Here is a 26,504-nt window from a genome sequence, read left to right on the forward strand (position 1 = left end):
ATCCGACACCACAAACCACACTTTTAGAACTGGGTATCCCTTAATCGAAAGAGCGGGGAAACAACAATTATTTAAAACAAAACAATAATAATAATTCAAAATTAAGAAAGTACCTTTTAGGCTACTTTTGAAAACTTTGTAAGCACAATTCTAAAAATGAGGATATCATATTAATTACTCTGAATTAACTTTCAAGAGTTTCTTAGCTCTTTCTCCTGGCTCATTGGCAAATAATAGAATCTACTACTCCCAGAATCCAGAAGAGCAAGGTGGAGAAATGAGGCAAAATTCCACCACAGCACTCTTTCTGTCTGTCATTGTTGTTTTATCTATGCCTAGATTTGCCAGAAGAATATTATGGAAGGAAATCTCTGCTCTCTTCATTTAATTAAAGTATCATCATTTCATATAGTTAGGTTTAATGAGTGCTTTTAAAAAACTAACAAACAGCCCTAGCTGAAGGGTCCCAGGTTTATTATAGTCAAGGCCACATACCTTGGTTGCAGGTTCCCTGGCTCTGGTCAGGGTGCATGCAAGAGGCAACCAATAAATGTGTTTCTCTCACATGATGTTTCTCTCTGTCTCTCCCTCTCCCTCCCACACTCTCTAAAAATCAATGAAAAAATTTCCTCGGGTGAAGATAAATAAATCAATAAAATACTAACAAATATTAACTTAAATTGTGAAAAATTATAAATGTTTCTCCCACCTTTCTTTTTCTTTTCCTATTTTTGTGGGAAAAGGTGTTATCATAAAATCAACCAGACGAGAGGAAATAAATACATTTATTTGAGAGAATAATGCCAATATCACTCTAGAACATGATGCAAATGGTCAAAAAAAGACACTGGAATCATTCAACTATAGTGTGCATCTTAAATTTGTGAGGGATTTAAAAATATAATAATGACCAAACCTACATACACATTTTATAAAATTTAATAACAATTTATTTTACTTTTTTCCACTTTTTGTCTGTCTCTAGAAAATAATTAATGAATCTGCTGTAATATGGATGAATCATTTCTTTTCATTGCCCATCATATTATGTGCCTTAAGGCTCTTCTGTGTAAGAAAAATTTATAGATGTCCCATTTAAAAATAAATTCCATGTGCATGCTTTTTATTTTCTACTAGAGGCCCGGTGCACAAAAATTTGTGCACTCGTGGGGCCATCCCTCAGCCCAGCCTGTGCCCTCTCACAGTCTAAGATCCCTTGGGGGATGTCCACCTGCTGGCATAGGCCTGCTCCCTGGGGGGATTGGGCCTAAGCTGGCAGTCAGACATCCTTCTGGCAGCCCGGGAGCCCTCGGGGGATGTCCACTTGCCAGCGGGGAGCAGGCCTAACCTGCAGTCGGACATCCTTAGCGCTGCTGAGGAGGCAGGAGAGGCTCCCACCACCACCGCTGTACTGGCAGCGATCAGCATGGCTTGTGGCTGAGCAGAGCTCCCCCTGTGGGAGTGCATTGACCACCAGGGGACAGCTCCTGCATTGAGTGTCTGCCCCCTGGTGGTCAGTGTGTGTCATAGTGACCAGTGATTCCCAGTTGTTCTGCCGTTAGGGTCAATTGCATATTATCCTATTATTATATAGGATTATCTCCTAGGTAGGTAAAGTTGCATAGTTTCTGTTATTTCTACCAAATTAGTGAATTCCAGCAAAAAACAAACAAACAAACAACACAAAAAAACCTCGGGCTGGGAAAAAATTCTGGGACATTGTACCCATTATTATTTTCATATCATTTTGTTGAAAACTCTTGTTGATTTTAAACCTGGGGTAGAGAGAAATTATGATCTTCCTTGAGGACAACATTTGTGTTTATTTCATCTTTCTATCCTTAACTCCTATTCTGTAGTAAGTACTTAATTTTTATTGAATGATGTTTTATTACAATGAATTTCATTACTTAAATTTTATTGAATGATGTTCTCATTACAATTACTATCTCCCTGCATCTAGAATGTTGAACTTAGGAGAACCTACTTAATGGTCTATGCCACTGAAGGGAACTAGTGATGCAGATAATTAAAAAGAGCAAGTGTTTCTCCATTAGATTAAGAAAAAGAATAGCCAAGTCCATTATTATAATCAGTTTTAAAAGAGGCACAATATTTTGACTATCATGGATCTTATTGTAATCAGTTTTAAAAGAGGCACAATATTTTGACTATCATGGATCTTATTGTAAAGTATTACATTCCACACCACTATTGATTTATCATTTAAATAATTGTATTTGTTTTGGTAAAAGTCTTTAAGAATGCGACCTTGATTGGTGCAATTTTAGAAAGATCTAGACCTAGATTTAATACCTTACCAGTGGTTCTCAACCTTCTGGGCCTTTAAATGCAGTTTTTCATGTTGTGACCCAACCATAAAATTATTTTCGTTGCTACTTCATAACTGTAATGTTGCTACGGTTATGAATCATAATGTAAATATCTGAAATGAGGATGGTCTTAGGCAACCCCTGTGAAAGGGTAGTCCAACCGCCAAAGGGGTTGAGACCCACAGGTTGAGAACCACTGCCTTAGACAAAGGTACCCTAAAAAGTCCCCTCATGTAATTTCCCACAAGTCCAAGTTGTGTTGCCATTTTAAGGAAGTTGCTTCATTTGGTGTCTTTTTAGTTAAACTGCCTTTATTTGTTTATTTATTTAAATTTTTATTGTTGAGAGTATTACAGATGTCCTCTTTTTTTTTCCCCTTGACTCCCACCACCTGGTTTCCACCCTGCCCCAGGCCTTCACCACCCTATTGTCTGTGTTCATGGGCAATGCATATCCTATATAATAAAAGGGTAATATGCAAATTGTCCCCTTGGGAGTTTGATTGGGAGACCAGGAGTTTGATTGCTTGCTATGAGATGTGCTGACCACCAGGGGGCAGCACAGAACATGATGGGTGACCAGTGGCCGCAGCGGGGCGCTGAGGGAGTGAGAGAACAAGGAGGCAGGGAAGCCGGGAGGTGGGGAACCTGATGGGCCCTGATTGTGGGCCAGGCCTAGCACCCTACCCATGCACAACTTTCATGCACCAGGCCTCCAGTATGCATATAAATTCCTTGGTAATCTCTTCCTACCCCCACTCACTTCCCTCTGAGATTTGTCAGTCCGTTCCATGTTTCCATGCCTCTGGTTCTATTTTATTCATCAGTTTATTGTGTTCATTAAATTCCACATATAAGTGAGATGATGTGCTATATGACCTGGAGATTATACTAAATGAAATAAGCCAGTCAGAAGAGAGAGACAAACTGCCTTTAAGTTGGCCTCTTCTTATCAGGTACTCTGTATGCTACATGGCCACTTAGATAAAAAAGCCACATCCTAGACCTGGCTGGGTAGCAGTGGTTCTCAACCTTCCTAATGCCGCGACCCTTTAATACAGTTCCTCATGTTGTGGTGACCCCCCAACCATAAAATTAGTTTCGTTGCTACTTCATAACTGTAATTTTGCTACTGTTATGAATCGTAATGTAAATATAAGATATGCTATATGTGTTTTCCGATGGTTGTGACCCACAGGTTGGGAACCGCTGGTAGAGCATCATCCTGATACTCCAAGGTTGTGGGTTTGATCCCTGGTCAGAGCACATACAAGAATTAATCAATGAATGCATAAATAAGTGGAACAACAAATCAATGTTTCTCTCTTTCTCCTTTCCTCTCTCTCTAAAATCAATCAATAAAAAAGTTTAAAAAGCCATTTTCTGGTGATAGACATTACCATTAACTTTAGCATAGTAAAATGAAAGAAGAAAAAAATCACACGTACAAAAAAACAACTTGATTAAAGCAATTGATTTGTAGGTCTTGGCCATGTAGCTCAGTTGGTTAGAACATCATTCTGATACACCAAGATTTGACCTCCAGTAAGTGCACAAACAAGAATCTCTCTCTCCTCTCTCTCTCTCTCTCTCTCTCTCTCTCTCTCTCTCTCTCTCTCAAACAAAAAAACAACTAAAAAAACAACAACAATAAATCCATCAGACAAAAAAACAGTTGATTTGTGTCTTATGTCTAAGTATAGTCAAGGTATTTGTTTTTCAAGCTATGAAATTAAAACTTAATTGAACTAAAGATTAAAAAAAATACTTCACTACATGAAGATTGATTTCTCAACAAACCTGTCTTTGAAGTTCACTGGCAGACTTGACTTTTTCCCCAATGCCTCCCAGAATTTCGATAAGTTTCATCTCCTTGGAAAACTCATCACTCAAGGCTTTTCCTGCACAGAATTGGAGAGCTGCCAACAGCTTCTGATACCAGCTTTTAAAATAAGCTTCATTCTGTGCATCCTTTAGCAGCCTGAAGGAAAGAGAGAAAAAGAATTCTTGTATCTAAAGTTGATTTTTTAATCACCTCCAGAAGGAAAAACAAGTGCATTTCAGACGAATCTGTATTTTCTGGCTTTGGGCAGTTTAAGAACCCAGAATGGGAGAAATGTTGTTTATTTGTTGGCAGTCATCAAGGTCCACCTGAAAGCTAATGAGATTCCAAAAGAGAAGAATTAATGAGACCTGCATTTTCTCATTTCAATTCACAATGCACTTTTTCTTCTTTCAGGGTTCGTAATTCTATAACAAATAGTTATCTTAAGAACATATTTTTTGACTTATTCAAATATGAATAAATAATTTTAGAAATAATATTTATAAGTGACTGTATTATACTGCAACTTCACTATCAATCCCCAACCTTTTCTGCTTTCCTTCAAGAGATAATGTCTCCTTCCATTACCATTAAAACCCCCTTTACCCTCTTTTATGTCCCTCCACCCCATCCTTCCCTCTAGGAATTACCATACTGTTGTCTGTGTCTAAGGGTTTGGTTTTTTTTTTTTCTTTGCTTAATCCCTTCGCCTTTTTCACCCAGTCCCCAAACCCTCTTCCCCGCTGACAGCTGTCAGTCTGTTCTCTATCTATGAGTCTGTTCCTATTTTGTTTGTTAGTTTATTTTGACTTGGGGTGGTGAACACAAAATGCAGTATACAGATGATGTATTATAGAATTGTACACCTGAGACCTACATAATTTGATTAACCGATGTCACCCCGATAAATTCAATGAAAATTTAAACAATAAGATAAAATGGCACTAACTAAAATAGAATTTTAAAAATAAAAAAAAGATAATGCCTCTATACTGTCATATTGATTACTTGGAGGAAGATACTATAAAGGCAAGAGCATGGTTTTTGTTTTCTGGCATTTCTGGATTCAAGTCCCAGACCTACAACTTAAAGGTAACATCGGAAAAAAAAGTAATATTGAACAGACTGTCAAACCTCAGAGGGAAAGCAGGGGTGGGTAGGAGGGGGGAGTAAGAGATCAACCAAAGGACTCGTATGCATGCATATAAGCATAACCAATGGACACAGAGAGTAGGGGGTTGAGAGCATGTGCTGGGGGTCGGGGGTGGGGTGGGAGTGGCTGGGGAGAGGTCAACGGGGGAAAAAGGAGACACATGTAATACTTTCAACAATGAATTTAAATTTTAAAAATGTAACTTAGGCCAATTATTTAAAAAGGCTGAGATTTTATTTTTAAATGTAAAATAAAGCAATAACTCCTCCTCTATAGAGCTGTCTCTAGACCATAGACTGAGCCAATGCATTTGAATAAGCTTAGCACAATGTATAACTATTCAGAGAAAAAAAACATTAATTCATCTGTATCTCACAGCATCCCCAAGCCAGCTTCTGTCACTACCTGGTATTCTGCTCACACCACAGACTCAGGAGGCACAGGACACAAAAAAAGTTAAGAATACCTTGCTAGATAATAGAGCAGTGACAAATATTTGAATACTCTGTCTTCCATGTGACAATTTTTATTACCTTGAACCAATTTTAATATGCTTAAAGTTTACTTTCTATCATGCTCTAAAACACAGAAATAGAATAAAAAAGACTCATTCCTTTAAATATTAATTTCTCTCTGATTGATTTTTTTTCATCTTAACTAGTCTCTAGTCTTCTCCTCCCCTGAAAAATAATTAGCATTCAAGAAACTAGAAGAAAATTATTGTGAGAATGGAATACTGAAAATAAAAACGATTAATGCATAGCAGCAAAAACATTCATAGGTGAGTTTTATTCTGCATTCCTAATTTTGTACCTCTGCCCATGATACAGAGACTCTAACAAATATATTACTTTTATTTGTTCTGCATTTTCTGTTACTAACATTTATGTTGAAAAAATTAATTGAATGAGTCTGCTTTTTTTTTTTTTAAATCCTCAACCAAGGACATGCCCTTATTAATTTTTAGAGAGAGAAAGAGAGAGAGAGAAAGAGAGAGAGAGAGAGAGAGAGAGAGAGAGAGAGAGAGAGAGAGAGAAACATCAATGTGAGATAATTTTCAGTCAGTTGCTTCCCATTCGTGCCCTGCTGCCTAGGTATGTGCCCTGACCAGGAATCGAACCCATCCCCTTAGATGTACTAGACTATTTACCAACCAACTGAGCCACTCAGACAGGGCTGCACAGTTTTACTTATTTATTTGTTTGTTTGTTTGTTTGTTTATTTATTTATTTATTTAATTTAGGTAAGTCTTGCTTCCTTGTCATTGTTATGAATCCAATTTATCTTCTAACATCTTTTTTACTCTCCCAAAGGAAATATAAACTTTGAGTGGAATAAAAGTTCTTATTTACTTCTGGAAAGCATTAAAGAAAATATTCAGGGGCTAAAGATTATTTTCTTTTGTTGTTTTTTTAAAATCTTTATTGTTGAAAGAATTACATATGTCCCTGTTCACCCCCATTGACCCCTTCTAGCCCAAATCAGGCCTTCACCACTCTATTGTCTGTGCCCATGGGTTATGCATATGTGCATACAAGTTCTTTGGTTGATCTCTTCCCACCCATCCACCCACTCACTCCTGCCTTCTCTCTGAGATTTGACAGTCTGTTCCATGCTTTTATGTCTCTGGATTTATGTTTTTCAACATTTTATTTTGTTTACTAGATTCCACAAATGAGTGAGACCATGTGATACTTGCTTTTCTCTGACTGGCTTATTTTGCTTAGCATAATACTCTCTAGGCCCCTTCATGCTGTCTCAAAGGGTAAGATAGCCTTCTTTCTTACTGCTGCATAGTATTCCATGGTATAAATGAACTACAGTTGTTTTTTTTATCCTTATCTACTGATAGGCACTTGGTTGTTTTCAGATCTTAGCTATTGTAAATTGTGCCACTATGAACATAGAGGTGCATATACTCTTTCTGATTGGTGTTTTAGTTTTCTTAGGATAAATTCCCAGAAGTGGGATCACTGGGTCAAATGGAAGTTCCATATTTAATTTCTTGAGGAAACTCCAAACTGTTTTCCACAATGGCTTCACCAGTTTGCATTCCCACCTGCAGTACACTAGGGTTCCTTTTTGTCTACATCCTCACCAGCACTTGTCATTTGTTGATGTGTTGATGGTAGCCATTCTGACAGGTGTAAGGTGATATCTCATTGTCATTTTAATTTGCATCTCTCTAATGATCAGTGACTTTGAGCAGTTTCTCATATGTATCATGGCCATGTGTATATCCCTTTTGCCCATTTTTTAATTGGATTGTTTGTCTTGCTTTTGTTAAGTTGTATGAATTTCTTATATATCTTGGATATAACCTTTTATCAGATTTAGCATTGTCCAATATGTTCTCCCTTACAGTGGGCTCCATTTTCATGTTGTAGATGGTTTCTTTTGCTGTGAAGAAGCTTTTTATTTTGATGTAGTCCCATTTGTTTATTTTCTCCTTAGTTTCCTTTGCCCTTGGAGATGTATCCACAAACATATTGCTATGAAAGATGCCTGAGATTTTGCTGCCTATAGTTTCTTCTAGGATTTTTATAGTTCCACATCTTATATTTAAGTCTTTCATACATTTTGAATTTATTCTTGTGTATGGTGTAAGATGGTGGCCTGGTTTCATTGTTTTTGCACGTATCTAATTTTCCCAACACCATTCATTGAAGAGACTGTCTTGACTCCATATATGCTCTCCACTACTTTGTCAAATATTAATTGAACATAATGGCTTGGGTTGATTTCTGGGGTATCTGATCTGTTCTGTTCCATTGATCTATATGTCTGTTCTTGTGCCAGTACCAGGCTGTTTTGATTATAATGGCTTTGTAGTATATGATATCTGTTATTGTGATACTTCTTTGTCTTCTTTCTCAAATTACTGCAGCTATTTGGGGTCTTTTTTGGTTCCATATAAATTTTTGGAGTATTTGTTCTAGATCTGTGAAATATGCCATTGGTAATTGAATAGGAATTGCATTGAATCTATAGATTGCATTGGGTAGTATGGACATTTTAATGATGTTAATTCTACCAATCCACGAACGTGGTGTATTTTTCTACTTGTTTATATCTTTCTCTACCTCTTTTTTCATCATCCTATACTTTTACCTCCTTGGTTAAGTTTATTCCTAAGTATCTTAATGTTTTTGTTGTTGTTGCAAGAGTAAGTGGGATTGTCTTTTTAGTTTTTCTTTCTGAGAATTCATTATTGGTATATAAAAATGACATGGGTTTCTGTGTGTTCATTTTGTATTCTGCTACAATATCAAATTCACTTATTAAATCTAGTAGCTTTTTGGTGCAGTCTTTAGGGTGTCCTCTGTACAATATCATGTCATCTGCGAATCCTATATAATAAAGAGGTAATATGCAAATTAACCCTAACACCCTCACAAGATGGCTGCCTACAACCAAGCCGGCGGGGGGTTAGTGAGGGATGACCAAACAACTAAACAAGCAGGCTGTGTGGGGAGACCAGGCCTGCGGGGGGGCAGTTGGGGATAACCAGGCTAGCAGAGGGGGGCAGTTGGGGGCAACCAGGCTGGTGGGGGGGGGGCAGTTGGGGGCAATTAGTCTAGCAAGGGGGCAGTGAGGAGCAACTAGGCTGGCGGGGGGAGCAGTTAGGGGTGACCAGGCAGGCAGACAGGTAAGTGATTAGGAGTCAGTGGTCCAGGATTGTGAGAGGGATGTCCCATTGGAGATGCTGCAGGCTGGGCTGAGGGGACCCCTTCCTCACCCCCACCCCCTGTGTACAAATTTCATGCACAGGGCCTCTAGTTTAAGAATAATAGTAGACAATACAAAAGCTTGCCTGCCCACCCCTTTAGTGAGATTTTGAACTGTCAGAAATATAATTGAATCATGTTATTTTTTGGAGGCTCTAAGAAAATGAGTGTTGTTTGAGTGTGAATTAGAAAGCTGCAAATGCAAGCTTGCACAAGTAAAACTTCAAACATCGTATGTAGAATTGTCTACCTCTCAGGTTCACACAGTATTTTGAGGACTCTGGTAATATACAATTTTACAGTTTACTTGAGTGTCAGTGAGACAGGGAGATGATTGGTAGAGTATTTCTATATCAATTCTTGCCAGAATTTTTATTCACTTTGAATACTGAGTTCCTTGTGTTCAAAGATATTTTTAACTTGTTCTAATAAGTAAATATAACTCTATCACCATCCAACTGCTATATATGTGCTTAAAAGGAAAAGTTATTCTGCATAGAAGTCAACTTTTTATTAAAATAATTAAAGAAAAAGGTATTTATTTAGGTTAGGATCATAGGAACTGCCAGAACTTTATAATTCTTACTAGTATTGATAATACTCTTAATTCTTATTGTATTTGAAATGCATTTGCTTCTCTCACAAGCAGCTCATTCAAGGAGGAAAATATCAGTTTGATTCCTTGTTCAACGTAAAACAAAGCAGGGAGATTTGCAGAAAGAATATGTGACTGTGTTTTAAAAAAATATAAAAGTGAAGAAAACTCAGTGTATGCCCTTGTGATTATTTTTCTAGTAGAATATGTCTCTTCAAACCCTGCATCCCCATGAGATGGCATGCTCCCCTAGTGAGATCTGGTTCGAGTTCCTCAGCTTTTTACCCGAGTTTGTGAAGAGTCTGTTTTCACACATTGCAGAATTGAAATCATAGAGTTTTGAAGACGATATGAGAGGCACAGTCACTTTTACTGGCAAGATAAATTAACACGTCCTTTAATTTTAAACAACTGCAGAGAAAGCTGACAATACAGTTTTGGATGGAGGGTCACGCCGTTCCATGTCAGTTACTTTCACAATAGGAAGTGGTAGACCCCTCAGGGTGAGGTTTTTACCCATAGCCTCTGTTTATAAGACTGTAAAACACAGCTGGCCCCTCCCCTTCGAGCATTAAAAAAATCCTTTTCAAAATATGTTGACACCTGGAGAGGCAGTATTGCTTATATCAAGTAAAAAAAAAAAAAGCTAAGATCAATGAACTGAAAAATATCAAATAAGAGTTGACGTTGAGCCTCTTGGGCCTGACCGGTATGACTCAGTGGATGAGCATTGACCTATAAACCAGGAGGTCACGGTTCAATTCTGTGGTCAGACCACATGCCCCGGTTGCATGCCTGATCCCCATTAGGGAGCATGCAAGAGGCAGCCGATCATTGATTCTCTCTCAACATCTTTGAGATTTCTATCTCTCTCTCCTTCTCCCTTCCTCTCTGAAATCAATAAAAATATGTTTTGAAAAAGATTTGATGTTGACAAATTGGGCTTTTTAGATGCAGACATTGCAATAGTTTATAAACTGGGATGTAAATCTCAGAAGGCCAGAGACCTGCTTATCCCACTGTCTGCAAGATCCAGGGATGATTCAATTTGATACTGTTTAGTACATGCCATGTAGACTGTAAGTAATAACAACATTAAAATGAGGGTAAAAATGAGGGTAAATGCATAAAATCTAGTTGATTAAAGGTTTTGACAGGCATAAGAGTCAGCAAACAAGAAGAGAAGGAATTACAACCCAGGTGACTCAGCACATTTGTTTTAGGATATCGTGAAAGTATTCGCCTAAATTAAAGGGATTGTGGTGGACCCAAGAGAGATCCAAGATGGTTACAAATCTCTGCTAGCATGAAATGGAGATTTTTCTCAGAAATTACAGTTTTTCTCCATTTCTCATTCGCAAAGCTGCTTCTGGTCTCATGCTGAGTGGCTTGCTAGAGCTGCAGGAAAAGTATGGATAGTTCTCATTTCATCAGTCTACCAGCAGGGCAGGAGGGAGTAACCACATCATCCCGGCCCTCCTTGCCGCATAACTCCCTTCCGTATGGGTCTTAATTTCAATTCTCAGCAGCACGATATCCCACATCTGAAGGGCTGCCCTAAATTTTTACCTACATGTGTATTTCCTTGTGAGTGAAGAGGGATAACAGCATCCAGGAGCAGAAGAAAGCTGAGCTCCACAATAAGATGAGTGATTTCAGGGCACACCAGGACCTCCCTTCCCATTTCCCGTGTTTGCTGCTACTGCAGGGCACTGTGAGGGGCTCAGTAGGCCCGTTTTTAAACTCAGGTAGATTTTAGAATGGGACTTCAGGTTTGCTCATAACCCTGGGACACATAAAGGCTGAAATCCAATATTTGATAAGGAATTATTAATTTTAAGATTTCAATAGTGTGAAAAGCTTGTATTTCTTTAGCCTTTACAACTCTTATTGCTCAGTAGTTGTGATGGATTTAATATTTCTCTAAATGTAATACATTTTATAGTCCACGCAAACATAACTGTTTCCTATGACTAGTTTATTCTCAGAATATTGATTTGGCCTTTCAGCTATATAGCACTAAAGTCCTGTTAAATTGCATTACATGGGCCAAGCCTGCAGAAATGTAATTTACAATCAATAGTTATTTTGCAATATGTATTTGTCAATAAGCCATTTTATAACAACTTTAAATATAAAACCATTAAAAGGAAACACATTCAGAAAGTAATGATACTCATTACTAGATATTATATGCATTTTTACAACACAAATATATGAGAGGAGCCCATAAGGTATGTAACTGACTTAATTTTATCTCTATGCCATAATTTATATCTCTAATATTTATATATTATAGCATTATTTATCACCACCTTGACAGTAGTGTCTTGTGTTCAAACTTAGGATGTTTCCCCTGTTCTCAGACTGTTTTAGGTTTAATTATTATTCCCAAGTCCATGCTTTCTTCTCTGAAAAGGACTACGCATCCCCATTCTTTGCTGGGTGACTTCCAATGCCTTCCCATCCACTGAGTCTACTTCTCCCAGCCTTGTTGGAGTTGGTCAGGTGATTTGCTTTGGCCAATGGGGTGTGACTGGATGAAATGTACACCCCTGTCTGCACAGATGCTTTGAATGTGTTATCATGGACTGGCTTGGCCTCTGGTACTTCTGCTTTCTGCCCTGAGAACAGCATGCTCCAGCTGGGGGCTGTTCCCTCCGTCCTGGAATGAGAAGGCAATGTGGAGCAGGGCTGAGCATTGCTGTGTGGGGTCCAGCGGAGCCAGGCAAGTCTGCAAGCCATGTGTTGCCTCAGAGAGAAGGAAATCTTTGTTGTTATAATCCACTGAAACTTTGGGGCTGTTTGTTGCTATGGTAAAAATTAATAAGTATGCAAAGTTTCCTATTCTTTCTTTTTTCCTTTTGTTTGTTTTTGTTTTCATTCATTTGCATTGCCTTTAGAATATGAAGCGTATTTTTAAAACATCCCCAATGTTGTTCCTGAGGATATTTGGGGGCAAATCTAGTTACTGAAAATAAACAAAAGTCATCTGGATGCAAGTCTGGTGAATTAGATGAGTGATCAGTCTGAGTATACTATTTCAGATTAAAAAGAAAAAACCCAACAGCTATAAAAGTAATAAAATGGCTTTCTTTCATGGGTCATAAAAATCCCCAAAGGGTATTTTAAAATGATTTGATACAGCTCATTTTGGAATGATATATTCTGTTATACTGCTGCAATTTATTGTTATTTTATTACTACTAACATACTTTTTGACTCATTTAAACATGTGAATAGGCCTATGTACCATCTGTTGTTTTGTCCAGCCAAGTGTTTGAGTATCTAATAGAGATTCTCCCTGAGAAAAACTGTTGTGCTAATGAGTGCAGTAGGGCAATGACAAGATTTTTTTAGGGCTTACATAACACTGCACTAGACAAAGGGCCTGATGGCTGAGGGCAGTAAGGGAGGCACTACCTGTAGCTGTTCTGGAAAACTAAGAACTTTGCTGTAAGAGTAGCAGCTGAAGACTGAAGTGGACGAATTGGAGAGGACAGTGGCTTTAGGTGAGGAAGCATCTATATCAGCATGTTGAGAGGAACTTCCCTTGTTGTCCTGGAATTGGCCACCAAAACTCAAGATTATAGTCAAGAAACAACAGGTATCCTCTATTTTAAGAAACAACTGTTGGTCAAACAACTCTTCAAGGCTTGTTGGGAGATGGTCTAACTGGACGTGGTAAACCAAGCATTATTTCTCCTACTTGACCTTAGTATAAATTTGCAGGTGGGGTGGAATGAAAAAGGTGTTTGAGAATCCTGAGTCATCAGCCTAGTGAGGAATAGAGTGGTTCCACACTTGCCTACTTCTCCAGGTCAAGTTCAGTGAAGACAGAAACTCAAATAGAGCCATTTGTTTGAGTATGTGCCAGAATGGGAAACTAGTGCCTCATTCCCAGGTTGGATTTCTGCTCTGAACAAGGGTTTGTTGATTTTCCCCAGGCCTTATGTGAATAAGATGGAGAGAAGGGATAACAAAGGAGCAGCCTGCATTCCTGAACCCAACCGTTTGTCAAAGCAAGAATGTGCAAGTTTCTCAAGGTTCCAATAAACAGGTGGAAGGAGATGTTCAAATAAACTCTTTGTGTAGGAAGGGGTTGAGTCAAAGTCAGATCTCCTGGTAGGAAGGTCCTACAAGGCTTCCCCCCGCTCCCCCCAAAAAAAGCTACCCACTAATACAACCAGATTTGACAGTGAACCCACAGTACTCCTTGATGGAAAATCAGAGATCATGTATAGAGAACACAATTGCTTGCCACATTAAGTGTGAGGGTCATCGTTCTCTCTTTTCTCCTTATTTCAAATTTAAAAGAAGTTAGAACTAGAACATCTGTAATACTTCCAACAATAAAGATAAATTAAAAAAATAAGTTAAAATTAGAAAAGAAAAGGAAGAGTAAAGCAGCAACCCCTATCCTCTACCCACTGCAATTCTCCCAAGCTGAAGCTTGGCTGGAGCTGGAGAATAGGGAGGAGGTATTTGTCCAAATAGGAGAAGAAAATGAAGCTTTCAGAGCTTTCAGTTGGACAAAACTGGTGGGAGTTGTACGATATCTAAGAGTAGCCAATAACTATGGAATTGACTTTGGTTTTAATCAGGAAATGTGAATAGCAAAGGTAGTATTTTAAAACTAATGAAAACTCTTCTTGGAGGCCTACCAAGCTCAGTCAGTTTAAAGAAAACTAGTTGAGACAGATAGAAATCGAAAAGTCATGCACGAAGAAATACAGCTTCAGGAAACGTACCAACTGCACCACATGAAAGGAAATGTGGAATGAGGACTGGAGGATCGTGCACCAAAATTCATAGGGGAATTGGCTGAGATTTTATTCTTTGCCTTTCTTACAGAGCAGTGTCCATTTTGGCTTCATTTATGGATGATCATTGCTAAGAAATTGAACTTGTTTCTTTAGCAATAGGTTATCAACACTACATATATGTGAATATACAGTTATTTATTTACTATTATAACTAACAGTGTCTCATATTTAAATATAATATTTAATAGATATGACCAGTCACTTATTTAGTTTGTAAGCTTCAACTGTATTTTTTCTGAAGAAAAATTAGCCATAGATGGTACCGAGTTTGTATAAACACTTGTAATAAGGATTACTGGTGTACAACATTGATGATCTCCTAGGATCAGTTGGGAGCTATGAAGAAAAACAAAAACAAAAAACTATGTAGAGCAGGTAAATTCCCCTGAATAGATTCCTGAATCTATAATAATTAATCAGAGCCCTTTCCACTCATCTTGCTGAAGGGCATGGTCAACTTGGGAACTACAGGTAAATCAATAAAACTCCTTCCAGTCCACTCACATGTTCATATGTTCACTGTTAAAAACACTGAATAATGTGATATAAGAGCAGAAATGCTGTCCTCTTCCTCCCATTCCAAAACATACTCACCACTTTATATGTTATTTTATTTAAATTATTTCCCCCAATTAAACACCAAGCTTGCATAGCTGTTAGTAACCCTGCTCAAACCCACTATCCTATTCCATATGTGCTCATTCACCCTAAAGCAAAGCAAGGCAAAACAGGTGGAATTTTAACCCCAGGCAGACTTTGGTAGAGATGGTGAATTGTGAGACCCTCTGCATGGTATGTCCCTTCTCTCACATTCTGGTTTTCCTCTTACCTGATCCCTAAGAATACTTCTGCTCCTTTTGTTCTTCCTTTGCTAAAAGCTCCTCTTAGCACTGCTATGTTCTGGGGTCCCCATTGGTGCCTGTCCTTCTTACTCCAAACATGTATCCTGCTGTAAAGTATAGCCGTATTCTCAGAGAATAATATTACATGAGCACAGAGCTAAATGCTATGAGATAATCTCTCCCACGTTTATTAGGAGATGAAACTGAAAGATTAAGGGACTTGCTTAAGGTCCTATGATTAGAACCCAGAGTTCTTAACCACTGCTCCAGGCTCTTCTCACTGCACCGTATGTCTGTCATGGGCTGAATGTGTCCCCCCAAAATGTATATGTTAGGCCCTGAGCTCAATATGATGATATTTGGAGATGGGACCTTTGGGATGTGATTAAATTTAGGTGAGGTCTTGAGTGCAGGGCCCTGAGAAGGGATTAATGCCCTAATAAGAAGAGACCGGAGCTCTCTGCTCTCTTGGGCCATGTGAGGACACAGGAGAAGACATCTAGCGTCTGTCTACACGCCAGGGAGAGGGCCCTCAGGAGAAAACGGAATTGGCAGCTCCTCAATCTTGGACTTTCCAGCATCCAGCACTGGGAGAAATAAATTCCTGCTGTTTAGGGCACACAGTCCATGTTATTCTCTATTGCAGCCCAAGATTATTAACAGTGTCCTAAATACCATTAAAGCCCCATTTAGACTGTAATTTTCTAGTTGTGTCACCTCTGACAAGGAATTTAAGGCTTTAGCTCTTCATTTTCCTAGTCTGTAAAATGTTGCAGTTTGTGAGGTTTGGTAAGCTACTTTCCAAGACAAGGATACTGGAATTTTAATCCTTAATGAATGTATCAAGCATTTCCTCTGTGCCCGGCATTTTGAAAGGGTTTGACATAGAGGAGTTAGGCAATCCTCACATCCGCTCCAGGTAGTGTGATTTCTCCCATTTTCCAGATGAGGATATGATGGTTTGTAGAGATTGAGTAACTTGTGCAAAGTCACCCAATCAGTGGACCAGGGATTCAAATTTAAGTTCTCTGACTCCCAAGCCCTTGTTCTTCATCATCATGCTGTTCCACCTCCTGATATCCTAACGCAGGTACAGCTGATGAGACTAATATACAATCTAGGAATCTTTTGTTGCCACTTTCTTACCGTGTTTTCCTTTGAGCTCTTGCTCTGGCTTCCTGTTTCCTAACCCTTAGAAGTCTCGTGCTCACTGGATTGCCTACTTTCTTTCCAAGGTTTGCCATTTCATTTTGTCCTGCTACCTAGAGACTCCCTGTCAAAACCCCATCAAGATGTGCCAATAATAGTTCTTTCCTTTTTCCATCTCCTTCCTCCCTCCCTTCCTTCCTTCCTTCCTTCCTTCCTTCCTTCCTTCCTTCCTTCCTTCCTTCCTCCCTCCCTCCTTCCCTCCCTTCCTCCCTCCTTCCTCCCATCCTTCCTTCCTTCCTTCCTCCCTTCCTTCCTCCCTCCCTTCCTTCCTTCCTTCCTTCCTTCCTTCCTTCCTTCCTTCCTTCCTTCCTTCCTTCCTTCTTTCCTTCTTTCTGTCGTTCTTTCTTGTTATTAATCCTCATTGGATGATATTTTTCTTCCCATTGAATTTTTTTTTAAGAGAGACAGCAAGGGATGGGGAGGGGAGAGAGGAGATATAGAAAGAAGCATTGATGTGAGAGAGTTACATCAATTGGTTTCCTCCCTGACGCACCCAAACCAGGGCAGGAAACCTATAGTCCAGGTATGGTACGTGCCCTTGACCTGAATTGAACCGGCAACCTTTAGTTAGAAGGCTGACACACTCTAACACTGAGCAACAGTGGTTAGGCCATCCTTTCTTCTTTTAATATTTTTTGACCATTTAAAGAAGAGCCTGTTAACCTAATATGTAATATTGTGTGGAATATTTATAAGCAGTAATATTTGTCTCTCCTTTACCTCACTTACAGAAAGAATAAAATATGTAAAAGTTACTTTGATAATGCAAATCATACCCCGGAATCATCTTTTCTCCATCCTTTCTCACTTTAGAAAAGTGAGACCACCAAGATTTCAAAGGGTCTGGCCTCCTAATGCTTATTTAAGCAAGTGGTAGTGCTGGATGGGACTGGGAACGTGGAGGGAGAACACCCTGAATTGAAAGTAATATCCAGATTGCCTTTGGGAGCCTAAGAATCTTGCTGAACTGGGCACACACACAACAGATATACCTGGAGTTACCCATCTTAATTGAGCCCGTAGTTCTAAAATAATTTCAGGTTGTGGCAAAACAGAAGTGGAGAGTCACTAACATCAGCATATCAGCCATAACATAAAAAATTCTGGTTGACATATCCATGCTCGTGGAATTTTAAATTAGTTTAATAGATGTCTACATTTTCCCTTACTTACTCTTTGAAAATATGGTTATGAACTGAGTTTTCTAACTCAGCTTTTTTTCTTCTCCTGAACACATATATAATTACTGTAAAGGTGGTATAAGAGTCTGTTCCATGCCCTAGCCTGTTTGGCTCAGTGGATAGAGCGTCAGCCTGCGGACTGAAGGGTCCCAGACTTGATTCCTGTCAAGGGCAGACCGGGTTGCAGGCTCATCCCTGGTAGCCAGTCAATGATTGTCTCTCATCATTAATGTTTCTCTCCCTCTCTCTGCATCTCTGAAATCAATAAAAATATACTTTAAAAATGATCTACTTCATAAAGTTTCCTTAACAAAATTTATTTTAACACAATTTTTTTATATTAATGTTTTATAAGAATAGCAACCCACTAATAAAAATCCTCTTTACCTCTCAGCCTTTTGTTCCTGCACTGTCCTCTGGTGAAAGCTGGCTAATCACCATATTGTGCAGTGAACAATTTACATGTTTGGACACAGCCAGAGAGGCAGGGCTAGAGGTGTAAGGCAAAGCTGGCTTGGAAATACCTCGTTTCCCTGGAACATCAGTTTCAAATCACAGCTGGGGTGGCTGCCTCACCCTTTTTTCTTCAGAGTCACAAATAGCATGATTTATTCTGTGAGGATATTACAGGTTCCCTGGGACATTGTCCATAAGATTTGTACCTGTGTTTGATGTTCTGAGAGAATTTCTGGGACATTCTTGTTCACTGTCTGTCATGAAATAGCATGTCCCCTGAAGTCAGCTAGCTCTGGTAAATCCTATTCCTTTTGGAAACTCCATATAAACTTAGTGATGTTCTACGAGGCCTCCATAAACTATGTCGTGTTCTCAAGGCCTCCATTCCTGTTGAATTATGCAATGTTGCTGTTGTTGTTCAGGTTGCACTTGCCATGCAGGGATAAGTGTCCTGCCCGCTGTATCATGTGAATGTAGAGAGAGTACTAGGCATACTTTATCTCCAGTGCTCTCTGTATGACAGCACAAGTAATTTAGCAGTTCCAACCTTAGACTTTCATTTGTAAACAGATAAAAATCCTGTCTGTCCCATCACCAAATCTATGTTTCTGTTATGGATTGAATTGTGTCTGCCCCCAAATGCAAATGTTGAGCCCCAATACCCAATGTGACTGTATTTGGAGATGAGCCTTTAAGGAGATAATTAAGATTAAATGAGGTCATAAGGGTAGGAACCTAATCCAGTAGGATTGCTGTCCATATAAGAGGAAGAGAAACCAGGAGAACATGTGCACAGACAAAGGCAGTGTGAGGACCCAGCGAGAACTAAGGCTGTCTGTATCCCAGGAAGAGAAGGCTTACCAGAAGCCAACCCTTCCAGCATCTCGATCTTGAACTTCAGCCTGTAGAACTGGGAGACAATAAAATTTTATAGTTTCAGCCGCCCACTCCGTGGTACTCTGTTCTGGCAGCCCTAGTGGACTGATAGAGTTCCCAGCCTAGACTCTTTTCTTGTGTGATCCAGGCCTACCTGCTCATCTGTCTACAAGATATCACTGTTGGATTTTCCTGAGGCATTTTCACTTTAACCGCGCCAATTTCAGCATAATTCCTCCAATGCCCGCTTCTTTACCCAAACTACTTCTCTCCATGAATAGAATCGCCAGTCTTCCATCACCGTAACTAAAACTGAAGCAGCCATCTGTGATTATTCTCTCACTTTCATCCGCAACATCAAATTTGTTACTATGTCCTATTGTGCTTCCCATCCAAATAGCTCTGAAATCTAATTTCTCCTCACTGCCTCCACTGACAGAATGAAATTGAGGCCTTAATTCCTGAAGGTATTACTGGATTCAACCGGCATTGATTTTGCTGCCACCTGCATTTTCTTCTACCTCCAATTAGTCCTTTTTACTAGTACTTAGTCTAATGAAGTTCTGTCCTAGTGATTAAAATCCATATAACCTTCATGATAAACATATAAAATCTTTAGTGAAACATAGAGGGCACTTTATAATTTAACTCCCCCACATCCTAAAGTCTTGTCTCTGACTCTCACTCATGTTCTTCCATTCTAAACCTGAAGAATGTAAATGTACCTCCATTCCGAACATATTCCATACATTCAATAACTTGAATCTTCTCGGCTTTCTCAGGCCGCAATGCTTTTGAATTGCCTCATCCCTTGTGTCCAAAATGATACTTTAATATGCCAACATCTGCTTTTCCTTTCATGTTCAATTTAACACACTTGCTAAAACGTCTTCCTTAGATTTTTTCCAATCTTGGGCAGGGTGTGCAGCATCCACTTGGTAAGGGTTAAGCACTTCCCTGTATTCATTATTCTTATAACAATATTTCTATTTTGTTTTTTAAAATTTGTGTTTTTTTCTTTTAATAGACTTTAAATTCTTTCAGGGCAGAACTCTAATTTCACACTCTCATGACCTAACAGTTTCTGATTCTGACCGAGAAAGCATTCAGTATTTGTTGAATAAATGAGTTATGATAAAATAAACCTGATCTTTATAAAATTGGTTCCTTTTCTATTTTAATTAAAACTAAATTGCTAAAAATTCTGAAGTTATAGGATCCTATTAAGTCACATTTTCACATGCTACTTTCTTTAATCTAAAAAGTCAACATTATACATATATTTAAAATATACTTATTGACCTACACATTAATTATTATATATCTGAAAATTTAGAAACATTTAAAGAGGTTACAGGATGTATTCCATCATATCGTGATTTGGGGTACCCAGATCATGAGGAAAATATTAGAGGAATTTTTATTAAACAAAAATAATTGTGTAATTAACTAAATTTAGTTAAAAAATGATCAGGTTGAAAATCCATCATTGGCAGTTAGGAAGATCAAGCTGGCAGCCAGCGGTCCTGGATTGCAAGAGGGATGTCCGACTGCCGGTTTAGGCCCAATCCCATTGAATTGGGCCTAAACCGGCAGTCGGACATCCCCCAAGGGGTCCTGTATTAGAGAGGGTGCAGGCTGGGCTGAGGGACACCCCTCTCCCATGCATGAATTCCGTGCACCAGGCCTCTAGTATTTTTAATAAAAAACAGAAGAATGGTGGAGGAGCTTTTGTCACTATTCAAGACAAGTCTGGTTTCAAGGATACTCAAGTTTAGTACCTTAGTTTATGTTATGTCATTTTCAAAGGCATTAGGAAAGCAACCACTACAATAGCAAAAGCTAAACATATAATAATATCAAGAGCAATAATTGAAGTTAAAGCACCAATGTCAGAACAATAATGTAATTGATTCAGCAGGCACTCTAAAGCAGGGATCCTCAAACTTTTTTAACAGGGGGCCAGTTCACTGTCCCTCAGACTGTTGGAGGGCTAGACTATAATTTTTTTTAAAAAAACAACTATGAACAAATTCCTATGCACACTGCACATCTTATTTTGAAGTAAAAAAACAGAACGGGAACAAATACAATATTTGTATTTGCATGTGGCCCGCGGGCCGTAGTTTGAGGACCCCTGCTCTAAAGTGATCAGTATTATTACTGATAAAACTTACTACTATATCTGATTATTTTTCTTAGTTTCTCAAAAAATACTGAATAGTTGCTTTAGGTACATTATTTCTACTTGACCCACATAGCTGGGCTTGTGTTCAATGTTTTCCCTGAATTGGTTGAGCAGGCAAAGAAGTAGCAGTCATGAGCATAAGATGGAAATTGACACTGGAAACTTCAATACCATATAAATGGCCAGACTGGCCCAGAAACACAAGAACATTTTGCCTTTTCATAAGAAACATGTGCTATAACTTCTAGGTTAATGTTTGCACAGTGGTGGAGAGAATAGTGATTTCTTTCAGTATTTGCCCAATAAAACATAGCCTTGAAACATAAGCTTTAAAAATGGGAGTTGGACTATAGAAATAGTTATAAAAAATAATCTTATTTAGAAGTGCATTTTTAATTGTAAAAGTATTATACATTTTAAAATATATAATCTTTTTTAGAGCCATCTTCTTCCTCCCACACCCACCTCCAATAGAAAAAAAAAAAAGATAAAAAACAATTTTCCCACTGAGAGTGAGATAAGCAGCCTAAAGCACTGTTGGTTTTGGTCTTTTCTTTCACACTTCAAGACGGTGCCAAGGAACTTTATGGCTTGAAGAAATACATTTAAAAATACTAGAATAACCTTTTCTATTTTCAGATGCAATGGTTGAGGCCAAAAGAGAAAAAAGTAACTTGCACTAGTTTATGCAAGTATTTTGTTTACTTATTCAAAAGATAGACACTAAACAACTACATAGATCCTGATAATATAGTGGTGACCCAAACATGACAGTACAGTAGTGACCAAGACATGGTGGTGATTGCGATGACCAAAATTCTTGTGGCCATAGAGTTTACATTATGGTGGGAAGAGACAGATGCTAAACAAATATAAAGCCGAATAAGCAAGATAATTTTAAGATGTCATATAAAGTGACTGGAATGCAAACCTCTAGAGAGCTAATAAGTATTGCCAGTAATAGAATGCCTTTAGATATAAATTGGGTCCAAAAGTACAGTTAAAGTGTCTACAGATGTTTAATTTCTAAGTGTAGATGCATTTAACAAAGACACTTTAGGAAAAATGTGAAAGAATTATAAATGTACAATTATAACCACTTCTTGGACTAAATTAATGACTAATATTTTTCCTTTTCATGCATTTATTCATTTGAACATATTTTTTGAATAAAAAAATACAGAGTGCCTTTTCAAATTAGAAAATTTGAAAAGATGAATTAGTTTCTATTTTGCAAATGTTAGTGACTAAGAAAGTTTCATACCAGTAGAATCACATCTCTTCCAGCTTCTCAGGATATGTCATTTTGATTTCTGTGATTCAGCTTTGAGTTTGATATAAATAGATTCTGTATGTATTTATACATCTTCCATGATTAATTAGTATACAAATATTCATAAAACTTAATTATTGATCATAGGAACTGTATCTTATTAGTCACTGTGAGAAAATCATTGAAGTGCAAGAATTCCCAAACTTAGAGGCACATACAACTCAATTGGGGGAAATAAGATTTACTTAAGTACACAAGCATTACATTATGAGGATCAAATAATGGCATACCAGTTTTGGGTACAGGATATTGATTAGGAAGAAATTACTATTGTTTAGAATGATTGCAGAAAGGTTGGATATGAATTAAATCCTAAGAAATAAGTAGACATGGATGGGTATTTAATAGAAAATAAGTGGTAGGAAGTTTCTAGAGATGAAACTGTCATAAACAAAGGTTCTGTGATAGGAATAAACATGGGCTTATTCAGGTGATAGTGACCTGAAAAATCTGACAAGACTGGAGAGTTTAATGGCAGGACTAGTGGGAAAAAAAGTTGTAAAGACAGATTTGTGATAGATTATGGAAGTCTTAAATACTTAGCTAAAAAGATTGAATTTGTTCAATAGCTAGCATCAGGGAAAGTAATATGCACATTCAAAGATATTTTGGGTAGAGAAGAGGTTCAATTCATATGGGGTGAGATTCATCTAATCCTCTGCTGTCATCCTGTAGGTAAGAAGACGAAGGCCGGTAACTTTCTTGCCTGACTGAGGTCAGGCAATTGTTCTTCTATAGAGTACCTTGGTCTTTAGTGCATTTTTATAGCTTCTCAAGATGAAGACAAATTTTGTTTATTTCTTGTCAGCTAATTGCATTACTGAGAGTGGCTATGGTTCATGGGAGAGTAGAGAAATAGTTTCAAATAAGTCTGATGCAATGCTTGAGGCCCCATAAAGGTCCAAATCAGTATTTCTTGACTTCTTAAAACCCATTTTGATAAATAAAATCAATAATATGTCCTTTAACTCTTTTTCAAATCCTGAAATAAAATATTTTGATGAGCCCTGACCAGTTTGGCTCAGTGGATGGAGCATCGGCCTGCGGACTCAAGGGTCCTGGGTTCGATTCTGGTCAAGGGCATGTACCTTGGTTTCAGGCACATCCCCAGTGGGGAGTGTGCAGGGAGCAGCTGATTGATGTCTCTCACTCATTGATGTTTCTAACTCTCTATCCCTCCCCTTTCCTCTCTGTAAAAAAATCAATAAAATATATAAAAAAAATATTTTGATGATAATCAATAAGTACAATATAGAATTTGATTTTTGAAACTACAGACACTCCTTTTGATATGAGTTATGTCTATCTCCCCTCACTCCTATTGACCCTGAGAACTAACCTGAACACAGATAGTAGCAGGAAGAACTGTGACAGACTGTTTGAGGAAAGAATTCCTGGAATTTACAGAACTTAGTGACTGAATACGAAGCTGAGAGAGGTGGTGTAAATATGCATATGCCAATAGGTCAAATTGTTTTGGGAAAAGCTACATAAACAAAATTGTTTTAAAGGACAGTATTTTCCAGAACCTTTAATACCTTGAAGTGCATCATGATTCTCCATGGTTGGCCTTTTGAAAATTTACTTGACCACTGAGCCCTAACTGGATGGTACTGTGGTTCTTTGGAAGACATTTTTAGGGATATGAACCTCAAAATTATCAGAAAGTCTGTACCTGAAAGCTCTCTGAAAAAAATGACAGAGACCCTGGGCTCTGTCTGTATCTTCCTACCTTGACCTTGTGTCTTGATCTTAACACTTCTACCAACCAGCAACTTTGACAAATATCCTGGCCTTGACTAACTCCCAATCCAAATGCTGTTATGATCTTAAATGCCCTAGTGACAGACATGCTTATATTTTATAAATAATAATCTTCCAATTTATAATATTATAAATAGTCATTTATATTATTATTAACTAGAGACCCAATGCATGAATTCCGTGCAAGGAGTTTGGCCCTCGCAGCTGCGGCTTCATCTGGAAGGATGTCTGGACGGTCGATCGGCTGTGTGGTCTAATTAGCATATTACACTTTTATTATTATAGACTAGAGGCCTAGTGCACAAAATTTGTTCACTCTGTGGGGGGTGGGAGGGGGTCCTCCCTCAGCCTGGCCTGTGCCCTCTCGCAGTCCAGAGCCTTTGGCGGCTCTCCAACTGCTCCCCGCAGGGAGTGGCCTAAGCTGGCAGTAGGATATCCTTAGTGCTGCCGCGAAGGCGGGAGAGGCTCTCGCCACCACCTCTGCGCTCGCCAGTGAGCTCGGATTATGGCTGAGCAGCGCTCCCTGTGGGAGCACACTGACCACCAAGGGGAAGCTCTTGTATTGAGCATCTGCCCCCTGGTGGTCAGTGAGCGTCATAGCAACTGGCCATTCTGCGGTTTGGTTGATTTGCATATTAGCCTTTCATTATATAGGATACTAATTTCCCAAATTGCTTTGTACCCTATTATGTATGCCCTCTACTGGAAGTTCACAAACCACTATGGTCAGAAACAGAAAGATGAGTGCAGCAAAGATGAGATCCAATAGCAGAATGTGATAAAGAAAGAAATCATGTTGGGCATCAATTCTCAGATCAACTTTATGTGGCTCCAAATCTTCAACAAAGTTGGTATTGCCAGGTCTCATAAAGCCTAAATGGGGAAAAAAGAGTAGGGGGTTGGCTGCTCTTTGTTTTACCTCACTTGAAAAAAAAATTTAAGTACATAGGGAAGATAGCCAGGAGGTAAGAAATGTTGATATCTAATCATGCATCTTTTGAAGAGAAAAATCAAATCAAATATTAGAAGATAATATAAGAAATCATATGTGGAGAAGAGAAAGGGATAGATGGAAAGAGAGAGAAAGAGAGAGAGAGAGAGAGAGAGAGAGAGAGAGAGAGAGAGAGAGTAATTTAGAGAATGGAGGAAATTTGAGGAACATGGGTTATTAGAAAATATTTAAGGAGGCTAGGATGTTAAATAAGAGATAACATCCCTATGATAAAAGACAGAGTAATATATTTAATCGCTAGTTTAAAGAAATCTCAACTATAATCTGAAATGTAATTAAAAATACAGTGCAATTTGAGCATAGTAAACATGTCTTTAAAAAGGTCATAGTTAAAATAAGCAATTTATTGCTATTAATTACCAAGTTTATTAAAGTATGTCTAAGAAAACATTCCCCTTTCCATTTTATGCAGAGTCAAAGCTTAATTGCACTGACATCAAGAAAGCTATAAACTACTTTGCAAGTAAGAGCCTTTTTATCAGAAATGGGCCTCTCAGCTCCAAATTAAGAGCAATAGTTTAGGGCCTAAGGGGAACCTAGGAGCTACTAATCACATCTCCATATAAAGCACATTTAACTCTGATTTGGAAAACAAAAGTTTGAAAAAGGGATTTATCTGAATAGCTGATTGAAATAATCTGGGGGTATGTTCAAAGAACATATTCAACAGTTTCTAGAGACTATTTTGCTGCAAAATGGATACAAGATTTATGATGTTATCATTCAGAGAAATAAAATCATGTTCTTTTTTTTTTTCTTTTCTCTAAGATACATTTCAATCATTGGTTTATTTTGTGCATGATCACTTTTAACCAACAAAATTGAGCTGCTCAGTTTCACATCAATACATTGACTCATTTTCTGGTCATTAAGCACAGCCTATTTTGTTCACAGTAATAAAGGGTGAGATTAAAATATTTTTAAAAAAGTAATCCATGGCAACATTTACATTCATTATTTTTCATGAAACTCAATCCTCGAGAAACCAATTTCCTGCCATAAGTAGTTGGAAATTATTTTTAATCACTAACTATTACTGCTCAAAGATCATAAAGTACAACAATTAATCACAACGTATGCAGGGTGACCCCCAAAATGTATACACATTTAACAGCCGATAGCTCAATTGAGGCTTTTTTCTTTTCAGATTTAACCCATTGGAATTAATCATTATTCAAAGTGAG

The 26,504-nt window shown here is 38.2% G+C and overlaps 1 protein-coding gene across 1 annotated transcript in view; it reads right to left on the minus strand.

The window, feature by feature from the left end:
- PIK3C2G (phosphatidylinositol-4-phosphate 3-kinase catalytic subunit type 2 gamma) overlaps positions 1–26,504 on the minus strand; it is a 283,175-nt gene that overhangs the window by 101,252 nt on the left and 155,419 nt on the right. The window contains exon 19 of the mRNA XM_081084139.1: positions 4,133–4,313. Coding sequence (XP_080940265.1) covers positions 4,133–4,313 — 181 coding nt within the window. The remainder of the gene's footprint in view (positions 1–4,132; positions 4,314–26,504) is intronic.

Source organism: Myotis nattereri (assembly GCF_964212035.1).
Source record: "Myotis nattereri genome assembly, chromosome: 2".
Taxonomy (NCBI): domain Eukaryota; kingdom Metazoa; phylum Chordata; class Mammalia; order Chiroptera; family Vespertilionidae; genus Myotis; species Myotis nattereri.